This window comes from Petaurus breviceps, unplaced genomic scaffold, assembly GCF_028583685.1.
Source record: "Petaurus breviceps papuanus isolate PSGF00001 unplaced genomic scaffold, PetGlider_PUasm1.0 689, whole genome shotgun sequence".
In the NCBI taxonomy this organism is placed as follows: domain Eukaryota; kingdom Metazoa; phylum Chordata; class Mammalia; order Diprotodontia; family Petauridae; genus Petaurus; species Petaurus breviceps.
In genome coordinates, this window is record NW_027186458.1 from 6092062 (window position 1) to 6104357 (window position 12296).

The 12296-nt window shown below is 41.8% G+C and overlaps 1 protein-coding gene across 4 annotated transcripts in view; it reads left to right on the forward strand.

The window, feature by feature from the left end:
• The window catches only part of PDE5A (phosphodiesterase 5A), a 201371-nt gene that overhangs the window by 74579 nt on the left and 114496 nt on the right, over window positions 1-12296 (forward strand). For all 4 annotated transcript variants that reach the window (XM_069104889.1, XM_069104892.1, XM_069104890.1 and 1 more), the window contains exons 4-5: window positions 9104-9175; window positions 10706-10795. In XM_069104889.1, the coding sequence (XP_068960990.1) occupies window positions 9104-9175; window positions 10706-10795 (162 nt within the window). The remainder of the gene's footprint in view (window positions 1-9103; window positions 9176-10705; window positions 10796-12296) is intronic.

Sequence of the window (12296 nt, forward strand, 5' to 3'; positions counted from 1 at the left end):
AAAGAAAGAAAGAAAGAAAGAAAGAAAGAAAGAAAGAAAGAAAGAAAAGAGAAGAGAGAAAGAAGGGAGAGAGATCCCATTAACAACTAGGGAGATGAGGAAACATCTTCCCTGAGTGGAGCTGAGCTGCAAGGAGATGTGTCGCGCAGTTCGTGGATCAACAACCTTGAAATCAGGAATAAGGCCTCAAATTCTGCTTCCAGCACTTATTAACTAGCCATGTAGCCTGTACAAGTCCCCATGGCTTGTCTGACTCAGTTTTCTCCTCTGTAAAATGGGAATGATCACACCTTAATAATAAGTACCTCTGGGGTGGCTAGGTGGTGCAGTGAATAAAGCACCAGTCTTGGAGTCAGGAGGATCTGAGTTCAAATCCAGCCTCAGACACTTAATACTTTCTAGCTGTATGACCTTGGGCAAGTCAATTAACCCCAATTGCTCTGCCCTCCTCCTCCAAAAAAATAATAATAAGTACCGGCTTGAGGCCACAGACTGTATTTTTGCCTTTCTTTGATCCCAGCACTCAGCACAGTGCCTGGCATATACAGTTAGTAAGTGCCTAATAAATGCTTGTTGACTGTCTGATGTCATTACATCTTCTTCATAGGGTTGATGCGAAGTTGCAATGGGATCATGTTCATAAAGTACTTGGCAAATTTCAAAGCAGTATAAATGTCAGCTAAAGGCAGTGTTGCATAGTGGATAGAGACACAACCTTGGAAACAAGAGGGCCAGGGCTTAAGCCCCTTATCTGTCACATGCTCAGCCTGTGGGGCTCTGAGGTAATCACTGAACTGTCCAGGGCCTCTCCAAGAGCAGAACAAGAATAGAAGCCCCTTTATTATGGGGATGTGTTCTGTGAAGTTTGGGTTCAGTCGAAGAGTCACACTTGAGGACCTAGAGGGCCCTGTGTGGCCTCGAGGCTATAGGTTCCCCACCCCTGGAATAGAAGCTGCAGAGGTGGTGCCAAAGTGCATTGATAGAGGGAGTTTCTTCATCTAGGAATTCTGGGGACCCATGACATCACAGGCCTAGTCCCTGTCAGCTTTCATAATTATCCTAAGCTCTGGCAGCAGTGAGGAGGAAGGGGGGGGGAGGGAGACATCTCAGGCAAGGAGAAGGCTGTGCATCTGTTTTTTTGCTCCTGCATTTGGCAATAGCAAATTAACCAGGTAAGAGTGACAGGTGGAACAGAGGGAGGGGAGGAATGCAAAATCAGCTGGGAGAGGTTGGTTGGAGTCAGACTGAAGACCTCTAAGTGCCATGGAGAAGAGGCATCTGTATGGTGACCTAGAGGCAATAGGGAGCTACTGAAGATGTTTGAGGGGTAGAGTAACACAGTCAGACCTGTGCTTTAGGAATATTAATTTGGCAGCTTCTAGAGAATGGGAGAGAGGGAGAGAGAGATGGAGAGAGACAAGAGAGATGGAGACAAAGACAAAGAGAGGCCAGAGGCAGGACCAACAAGGAGGTCATTACTAGTCCAGTTGAGAGGCATTAAGGCTCATACTAGGATGAGTGGCTTGACCTCATGAGTGGAAAGATGGGGCTAGATGGGGGTGTTCTGGAGACAGGATGGCTCAGACTTGGTCACCAGCTGCTGTGGGGGCTCATGGAGAGGGAAGGGTACAAACGGACTCATATAACAAGATGCACTGTGATGCCCTCAACAGCAGTGGGAAGTGTGGAGGAGTGTGAGGTGCGGGGGTTAGAGGAGGAAGGGGGTGATTTCCTGATGGACACGATGACTTCCATTGAGGTGCCAGGTGGAGATCCAGGACTCTGCTGGAAAGCTGATTGTTAAATTTGCAGTTAGTCTTTCACACCTCAGAAATCAGCAAATGCTACAAACCAGGGTATGATTTACTGCTTTGTTTATTGTCTAGACTTAAGGAAGCGGTGGAGTTAAAAGGCTGATAATGCATATTAAATTTAAAAGTACGTGTGTGTGGTGTGTGTGTACGTGAGTGTATGTGTGTGAGTTTTGCATGTGTGTATGTGTGTGTGCATGTGGGTATGTGTGTGATTGTGTGTGTAAGTGTGTGCATGTGTGTGTATGCATGTGAGTGTGTATGTCTGTGTGAGTGTGTGTGTGCATGTGTGTATGTCTGTGTGTGTGTGCATTTGTGTATGTGTGAGTGTGTATGTCTGTGTGTGAGTGTGTGTGTAAGTGTGTGTGTGTGTTTTCATAGTTGTTGTTCAGTTATTTCAGTTGTGTCCAATTCTCCATGACCCCATTTGAGTTTTTTTGGCAGGAACACTAGACTGGTTTGCCATTTCCTTCTCCAGCTTATTTTATAGATGAGGAAATTGAGGTGAATAGAGGTTAAGTGATTTGACAGGGTCTCTGAGGCTAGATTTGAATGCAGGTCTTCCTAACTCAGGGCTTGTCAATCTATCCACTGTGCAACCCAGCTACTCCCTTTTTTTTTCAGAGAGCTGATTGTTAAAACATTTGCCAACATGAATCTGTGAATCTCATATTTGTTTTCCTGATTGCAGCTTCACACTGCTGACTCAGCCCACCCTAACCCCTAGATCTTTGTCAAACAAACAGCTCTCTGGCCTAGGTGAGGAGGGCCTGACCATGGACAGTGGCCACTTTAGTGTAGATAGAGGGACACATGTGAACCATATTGCAGAGAAGAGTGTACAAACAATCGAGTCCTTCTCTGCCCACTTCTGTGCCCTGTGTCTCTCCATACTCAGGGATTGGTGTAGAGAGTCTAGCGCTGATGTGATCTTTAGCTATGTGGGGCAGTTGTGCAGATGTTGGCTTAGGTGGGGATGGCTGGGGATGACTGCAGCCAGCTATGATGAGGGCCAGCTGTAGCATCCCGTATCCATCAGCAAGAAATCTAGCATAAGAATGCCTCATGTGCCCACCTAAAAATGCCAAACCCCAATGTGGAAGTGAGTCACATGGGCTGCAGAAGAAGGGGGCAAAACCCACCTTCTCTATGGGATGCACACATAGGTGCATTCAGTCATCTGCCTTTTGACCAGAAGGGAGGCCAGCTTGACCAAAGAGAAATGGGTTTTGGTGTGATTGGTATGGTGGAAGAACTTTATCTTCTTAATGTCAATGATGGTTATCCCTTTTTCTAAAAGTGTAAACCTTTGACAAATGGACATTTTAGACTCTTTAAGTCAGTGTGGTGAAGATAATGAAGAGTGGGCCTTACAGCCTGAGAGATCTGGGATCAAATCCTCTTTGATATTTTTCTGGCTAACCTATGGACTCTCTAGGCCGCTCTCTGAGACTGTCAAAGTGACAGAGAAGGTGCCAGCCTACAATAGTAGACAGTTTCCTTATCTGGGAGATCTCTATGTCAATGAAATCACAAGTCAAGTTCCCATTTCTATCCCTACCATTATGACTATTGAGAGTAACTTTGCAAAGCACTTTATAGATATTATCACATTTTATCTTCACAATAACACTGTGCAGTGATAATATTATCCCCATTTTACAGATGAGGAAATTGAGGCTTAGATGATGCGACTTTCCCACTGTCACACAGCTAGTAAATGTCTGAGGCCAGATTTGAACTCAAGTCTTCCTGACCCTAGGTCAGTGCTTTATCTACTGGTTCACCTAGCTGCCTTTATTATTATGGACCAGAGCAAGAATGACAGACCTGCACAGGGAAGGACTTGGCATCTTTTCCAATTGAGATAATAAGTCGTTTATTTCTCTCTAGAACACACATTATACAAAGTCCCGCTTTCTAGAATCTCAAGACAGACTCCTCCATCTACTCAGTGGGTGCTTACTAAATGTGGTTTGAATGATCTATCAGACTCCCCAAGACCTGACACAATGAGCTAGTGGCATATGGATGTCTGTATTCCCAATGGCTGTGGAGTCAGCAAATGAGTGAAGAGAAAAGAAAGGAAGAAGAGAGAAATCAATTCAACAAAACCGAGATACCAATTGGAAAAAAACCTGATTCTGTTTGTAGCGTTCTATTCCTGTCCTTCCTCTGGGACCAAGCATGTTCTTTCTTATTTAAAAATATTAATTTTCATTTGTTTTGTCATTGTTCTTTCTGTTTCCATTGTTGTAGTTACTGTGCACATTGTTTTGTTGGCTCTGCTTACAGCGCTTTGCATCAGTTCATGTATGTCTTCCCATGTTTCTCCAAGTTCATCATTTCTTAACAACTGAGTAATTTTCCATTACGTTTCTATACCACAATTTCTTTAACTATCCCCCAATCACTGGACATCTACTTTGTTTCTAGTTGTTAGCTACTATAAAAAAGGAACTGTGCATACTGTGATATGTACAGAGCCTTTCTTTTTGTCAATGATTTCCTTGAGATAGGTAACTGGTAGTAGAATTTCTGGGTCAAAGGGTATAGACATTTTAGTTACTTTATTGGCATAATTTGAAATTGTTTTCCAGAATGGGAAGGAACCGATTCACAGCTTCACCAATGACACATTCATTAGAGTGTCTGTCTTTCCCTAACCCCTCCAACATTGGTTATTCTTATCTTTAATTTCCTGGTAGGAGACAAAACCTTGGGGCTGTTTTTGCTTACATTTCTCTTCTTTTAGTAATGCCAAGCAGAGCAGTGTATATCACATGATAAAGGTAATAATAGTCACTGGATTGGATTGAAGGGGGTGAGGGTAGGTATTGGCATGGTCAGTCCTGGATTTTAGGAAAATCACTTTGGCAGCTTGTGAAGGACAGATTGAAGGGGGAAGAATTGAAGCAACAGATTAAATAGGAGACTGTTGTGTTGATATAGGCAAGGGATAATAATGGCCTGAACCACTGTTAAGAGTCAATGTGAGAATAGATATGTGGTGGACTCAGAAATTGCAAGGTTTGGCTATTGATTATATAGGATGTAATTGATATATAAAATATAATATATATAAATAATATATGTATGTGTGTATTCACATTTAAATATAGATAATAGATGGATAGATAGAGAGAGATGAATGGATAGAGAAAGAGAGAGAGAGGGAGACAGAGAGAGACAGAGAGAGAGAGAGATTGATTTCAAGTAAGTGAGAATAAGGAGTCAAGGATGTCACCAAGGTTTCAAACTTGGGTGACTATGAGAATAGTGGTGCCCTCTATGGTAATAAGCTCTGAAGAGATTGGCTTTGATGGTGGAAGATGAGTGGGGTGAAAGATAATGAGTTCTGTTTTAGGCATGTTGAGGCTGAGATGGCTCTGAGATGGAACTGTGCAACCGAGCTATATAAAATCCCCAAAGAGAATGCTGTTAAAGTGCTGCAGTCAGTATGGTGGCAAATTTGGAAGCACCAGCAGTGGCCACTGGATTGGAAAAGATCAGTTTACATCCCAATCCTAAAGAAGGACAAAGGCAAGGAATGTTCAAATTACTGAACAAGTGTGCTCATTTCACATGCCAGCAAGGTGATGCTTAAGATTCTGGAACCTGGGCTTCAGCAATGTGTGAGCCAAGAATTACAGCTAGAGATCAAATCATCAGTGTTCCCTGGATTATGGAGAAAGCAAGGGAGCTCCAGAAAAAAAAATCTACTTCTGCTTTATTGACTGCACAAAAGTCTCTGATTGTGTGAGTCACAACAAAGTGTGGCGAGTCCTCAAAGAAATGGGAGGGCCAGAAAGATCATCTTACTTGTCTCCTGAGAAACCTGTATGTGAGTCAAGAAGCAAAAGTTAGAACTGACCGTGGAACAACTAATTGGTTTAAAATTGGAAGAGGAGGATGCCGAGGCTGTATATTGTCATCTTATTTATTTAACTTATGTGAAGCGTAGATCATGCAAAATGCCAGCCTAGACAAACGCAAAGCCAGAATTAAGGCTGCTTATAGAAATATCAGCAATCTCAGAGGTGCAGACGATGCCATCCTGATGGCAGAAAGTGAAGAAGCATCAAGAAGCTTCTTAATGAGGGTGAAAGCTGGTTTGAAGCTTAACATAAAAAAACAAAGATCTTGGCAACTGGTCCTATCACTTCCTGTCAAATAGGAGAAAAAAAGGGAAGCAGTGTCAGATTGTATGTTCTTGGGTCTAAGATCACTACAGACAGTGACTACAGCCATGAAATTAAAGGGTGCTTGTTCCTTGGAAGGAAAGCTATGGCAAACCTGGACAGCATACTAAAAAGCAGAGCTCTCACCGTGCTGACAAAGGCCTGTATAGTCAGAGCTAAGGTTTTTACAGTAGGGATGTGTGGTGGTGAGAGTTGGACTATAAGGAAAACTGAGAACTGCAGAATCAATGCTTCTAAATGTGGTGCTGAAGAAGACTTTGGAGAGCCCATTGGACAGCAAGGAGATCACATCAACCAATACTTAAAGAAATTAATTCTGTTTGTTCATTGGAAGGTCAGATACTGAAGCTAAAGCTTAAATATTTTAGCCATAAAATAATAAGACAGGACTCATTGGAAAAGATTCTAATGTTGGGAAAGGTTGAAGGCAAAATGAAAAGGGGACAGCAGAAGATGAGATTGATAGATAGGGTCATGGAAACAACCATTATGAACTTGGACAAACTTCAGGAGAGAGTGAAGGATAGAAGGGCCTGGCGTGCTGTGGTCCATGGGGCCACAAAGAATCAGACACTACTGAATGACTGGATAAACACTAACAGAAGACAAGAGGGGTTTCCATGTGCATTAGTGAAAATGGTGCCCATATGCTCTTTCACAGCCTCCAAGTATCAGATCTCAGGTCCATTCAGGAGGAAGGCACACTTCATTTTCCTCCATTGGGAGTGACATAGAGATGGAGGCAGTAGGAATCAGAGATCACAAGAGAGAGGCAGTGGGAATCGATGTGGGAAGCAGAGAGTGGGCTTGTCCATCAGGCCCCAGGTTGCCTTTCTTTACATCGCTGGTTTTAACAATAGTGAGTGCTCAATGAATTCTTTTTGATGATTTGCCTTGATCTGAAGGCGAGAGCCCAGAAATGACCACTAGGTGTGAAGCTGTGTGGGGAAAGGGAGAGATTCTCATACTCTTGCCTTGCCAAGCTGTCCTGTCCTCCCTGGAATCAAAATAAAATAACACCCCCCCCCTCCAAAAAAAACCTCAAACCTCAAAATCAAATGCAGGTACAATCAGATTGAAATAAAGGTGAGGGAAAGAAATCATTGTGGACATAATTTCTTGCGAAAGTATCTTTCCCCCAAACAAATATTAGATACGACACCATACGCTAGAAAACATTGTCTACCAAGGAGAATCAGCATTCTGATCCTGTTGCTGAGGGCCAGTTAGCTATGGGAACTTAAGTGGCTCACCTAAGCTGTTTGCCTCAGTTTCCTTTTGTGTAAAATGGGGATGATCATAGCACTATCCTCCCAGGGTCGTGGTGAGAATCCAGCGATATATTTGTCAGCATAAAGCCTGGCACTAAATGCTACAGAAATGCTCCTTCGCTTCCTTCCCTTCCCACATGTGCTGAGGAAGTTGTGCTTTCTCAAAATGGGGATGCAAATCCAGCTATTCCCTAATTGCTATGGGGACCAAAGGAAATAATATCTGTAAAATGCTTCGTGTGATATTTTCTGGGAATAAGGAGGAGGGGGAGGAAGAGAAATGCAAAGTGGCTGTTTCCCAAGCACTTTATACATGGTATCTCATTGGATCTTCACAGATACTCTGGGAGGTAAGTGCAGTTATCATCCCCATTTTATGGAAGAGAAAACTGATTCTAAGAGAGAATGACTTGCCTAAGTTCATACAGTACTAAATGCTTGGGGTATAATTTGAACTCAGGTCTTGATGGTGAAATGGCTACAGCACTGGGTTTAGAATCAAAAAGACTCATCCTTTTGAGTTCAAATCTGGCTTCAGGAATTTATTAGCTGTGTGACCCTGAGCAATTCACTTAACCCAGTTTGCCTCAGTTTCCTTATCTGTAAAATGGGCTACAGAAGGAAATGGCAAACCACTCCAGTACGCTTGCCAAGAAAACCCCAAATGGGCTCCCAAAGAGTCGAACACAACTCAGTAACGACAAAGATAACTTCTTGACTCCAGATCCAGTGCTTTAACTTCTGCTAATAATGGTCCTAATAATTAAAATATGGCTTAGAGATGGCAATATTGAGGGTTTCTTGTTTGCTGTCCCCACTGCCCTTCTTCCTCTAGACATTAAGGATGTTTTGCATGATTTCATATACATAGTGGCTATGTGTCATATTTCTTGCCTTCCCAGTGGGAGGGAGAAGGGGGAGATAATTTGGGACTGAACATAAACATTTAAAAAATAAAAACAATTTTTTAAAAAAAGACAATAAGAAATGTCTGTAATTCAGTCTATATGGAACTTCTCCCTTGTGTAGCTGAGAGCCAGATGTTAACTTTTGCTTCATTTTCTATTAAGGACAGTTCAATCCCTTTTAATGCTGCCCTTAAAGCCCAACATGAAATGTCTATTTTATCTCGTGTAGCTCTATTTTTTAATATAGGAGAAAATCATCCATTTGTCCTCCTGACTCATTGTTAAGAAAAGCCCTTTCAGTTAGCATTGGATTGCTTAACTTCTCTTCCTTGGACTCCACCCTCAGGTCACCTGTCATAATATGGAGGGGCCTTAAGGCTCTTGAAGACCATTGCCAGCAGTATGAACCAACAGGAACTTAGGCTGAGCCCACCAAATTAGTCATTACAGCCAAGACAACCAAGGACAAATGTGGCTGAGGTCAGAAAGGCTCAGAACTGGGAGGCTGACTCCAGGGGGATTTCTTGTGGAGTGGAGAGAGTTTGGGGTTAGCATCTCAAAAGGACCAACTGATAGTCTAGTAATAGCTGATGCAGCAACTTTATATGTTGACCATGGCAATGCCAATACCAATGACAACACAGACCTTTTGATGTCATGAAATCAAGAGATCTATAATCACAGTAAAGGAAATATGTTCTATCTAGACCTCAAGGTTTAGGATCAAAATTTAGAGGAATAATTCTGAATTTAAATGTTGCAAGAAAAAGTTCTAAGAAATTAATTCAAAAGTTATTTTAAAAAGAAGAGCCAGAAAAGCTTTCATCACTGATTCTTCTGGCTAAGGTTTGAAAGATGAGAAGAGATGACTGAGAAAAGTGACAATTATATCTTTTCTTTTCTTACATCAGGTTGTTGGTGTGGCCCAGGCCATCAACAAGAAATCTGAAAATGGCGGCACATTCACGGAAAAAGATGAAAAGGTATCACTATGGATGGTGTAGTTGTTTTCCAGTCATTTATGGATGAGTTTTCTTCTCATCGGAGACAATCAGATAGATGCTAGGGTCAGTGCTAGACTTGGAATTGATGGGGCCAGAGGGAGGGGTCAAAGTTGATGGATGGTTTGCCTTTCTTTGGGTTGTGGACATAAAAAGACCTGAATGGACAGTATCTGTGTTATTGCTTGGGCACTGGCACACTATTAGGATTACAAAAAGTTCCTTATTTGAGGTCACATGTCACTTTCAAGACTATCAAAATGGCGGCCTCCATAAGTGCTAAATCTCCACAAAGGACTACTTATGGGCTTTTAACGATGTTATTTAGCTTTCATCACTGGTGAAAAGAAATTAGGTCCCTGAATAAAAATCCCTGTAAGATCTACTCCAAATTTAGGACTCTGGGAAGAAAGTTTGGAATTGCCTCAATGGTGAAGCAACTTTAAGACTGTTTTATAAACTTTTTACACAGACATCGGGGCGCCAAGGTGTGAATCCAGGCTCAGTACTTGGAATGTAGTGTTGGAAAGAACAGCAGTCAAGTTCTTTTTATGGCTCATTTCCTCCAAATGGAGAATCAATTCAGAACACCCTTTCTACCTATCTGAGAACACACACCAAAAAACCCTTCTAAGTCACAGTAATGGCCCAGTTAACCCCAAACTTTGTCTAACAATAATCCATAGGGTGTTTTGTCAAAGCACATCTTGGCTGCTGTCCATGATGTCACTCTTGGAAGATTAAAAAGGCCCAGAACATAAGCTAATCTTCCCTGCATCTGTATGGAATCCAATATTTAATCTGTGAACAGAGATGGAAACAGGAATTGTGATTTCATTGATATTAGGAACTTCTGGAGGAGAAAACTCCCTCTTCCTATGCTGGGCAGCACCTTCTCTGCAGCTCAGAGCATTGCCTGGGGGCCCTCAGAAGTAAAATGACTTGACTTGAGTCACACTACAAATTTGTATCAGAGATAGGACTCAGACTCATATCTTTCTGGCTTTGAGACCAGTTCCATTTCCATTATATCATGATTGTCTCTCCATTTATCTGATATCCTCAAACCTGTGTCCATATTTTTTGGCCTATTCCAGCTCTGGTTATGAGTCCATTCTCCTTTATACAAAATCCTACATCCCTTTTCACTTAATCAGTAAAAAAAAAAATATATGTAATAACGAACATGGTACCTTCACCATAGGCATCACCAAAAGGCATCAGTAAAGTCACGTAAGTACTTAGGTCTTCAAAAGAGTATTTTGTAGATTGCTGTGGATTTTTGTTGAAGAAATCCATAGGCTCAAGCAACTGTGGATATATCCTGTGTATCCTTAAGCACTGAATGGTACTGTCTGATCCCCCTGGGGCTAATGTTTTATTTTGCTTGTGTTTCTAACAGGAAGGATTGAAAGCAAATCCCTATCCCTAATGGCTTTATGTCACTCAAAAGTAATGAAAGAATTTGGTGGCTATTTCAGTATCCTTTGTCATTATCTTCTGTCTCTCTAGGATTTTGCTGCTTACCTGGCATTCTGTGGGATTGTTCTCCACAATGCCCAATTGTATGAGACTTCACTCCTAGAGAACAAACGGAACCAGGTAAAACCAGCATGCATAATTAAAAGATTGTGGGAATGTGAAATTTAGAAGGGATTATGGAATGGGACATTTTGGCTAATTCAGCGTTCTAGTTACTAGCTACCAAATCTAGGCATGGAGCTTACCTTTAGAGAAGTAGTGTGGTATAGTGCATACATCACCATTTAGTGTCCTGTAGACCTGGGTTCAAATCCTGCCTCTGACCTTTGCTAGCTGTGTGCCCCTGGGCCACTCACTTAACCTCTCTGTACCTCGGTTTCCTCAACTATAGAATAAGGAGTTTGGAGCAGATGATTAATGAGGGCCCTTCTAGCTATAAATATATAATACAACCAATAATATCTAGCACAGATGGAAGTGAGCCCATCTTTCCACAACCTTTCCAACATTAGACTGGAGCCAGGTTGGGTAGGACTTTTAAAACTAAACAGAAGAGTTTATATTTTAACCTAGAGGAAATGGCAAGAAGGTGGACTTGGTTTGGACGAATGACCTAGTCAGTTCTGAGACTATGGAAAATTACTTTGGCAGCTACCTGCAGGGGAACTAGAATGGTGAGAGAAGAAGCAGGGAGACTAATTAGGGCCAATGAGATCTTGAAATAAGAAGATAATTATGTGAAGGCAAAGAAGGAATCGGAAGGGAGAGGTGTTTTGAATTAGAAACAGCAAAATTTGCCGATGTATTGAATATATGGGATAAGGGAGTGGGAGAGTGAAGAGTTAAGAATAATGCCAAGGTTATGAACCCAGCAAACTAGAAGGATGGGTTGTGCCTTCAACAGAAATAGGGAAGTTTAGAAGAGAGGAGGGTGTGGAGGGGGAAGATAATGAGTTCAGTTTTGAGACATGTTGGGTTTAAGATGTCCCTGGGATGTCCACTTTGAAGTGTCCCAATAGGCAATTGATAATGTAGGACTGATGCTCAGGAAAAATGACTGGTGAGCTAGCTAGCTAGCTAGATGACTTAGAGATTTGTGAGTCATCTAAATAGAGAGAATAAATAGCATCTGATGAGATTGCAAAGAAGGAAAAGAGAAGGAAGTCTAGAACAGAACCTTGAAGAACACCCACAACTAGGAAGCATGATAAATGATGATCCAGCAAAGGAGCCTGAGAAAGCATGGTCAGATAGGTAGGAGGGGAACCCAGAGAGAGAAGTATCATGAAAACTGAGAAAAGAGAATATCCAGAGGAGAGGAGGGTGGTCAAGAGTATCGAGTGCAGTATCAGGAAGGATGAGCCCTTTCTTTGGATAATTGACCTTTTGATGGCATATTTTTTTTTTCTGAGGGATCTCTGGGTCAAAGAATATGGACATTTTGGTTGTTTTGCTTTCTAGAATGAGTTGACCCACCCACAATTCCTACAATTCATTAGCGTTCCTGTCTTTCCACGACGCTTTCAATCCTTTGTTACCCATGATCTCTTAATTGCTAAATACATTGACCTGTATAAAATTTCATTCTCTTTGACCTCTGGTGCTTTTTTTTTTTTTTAAC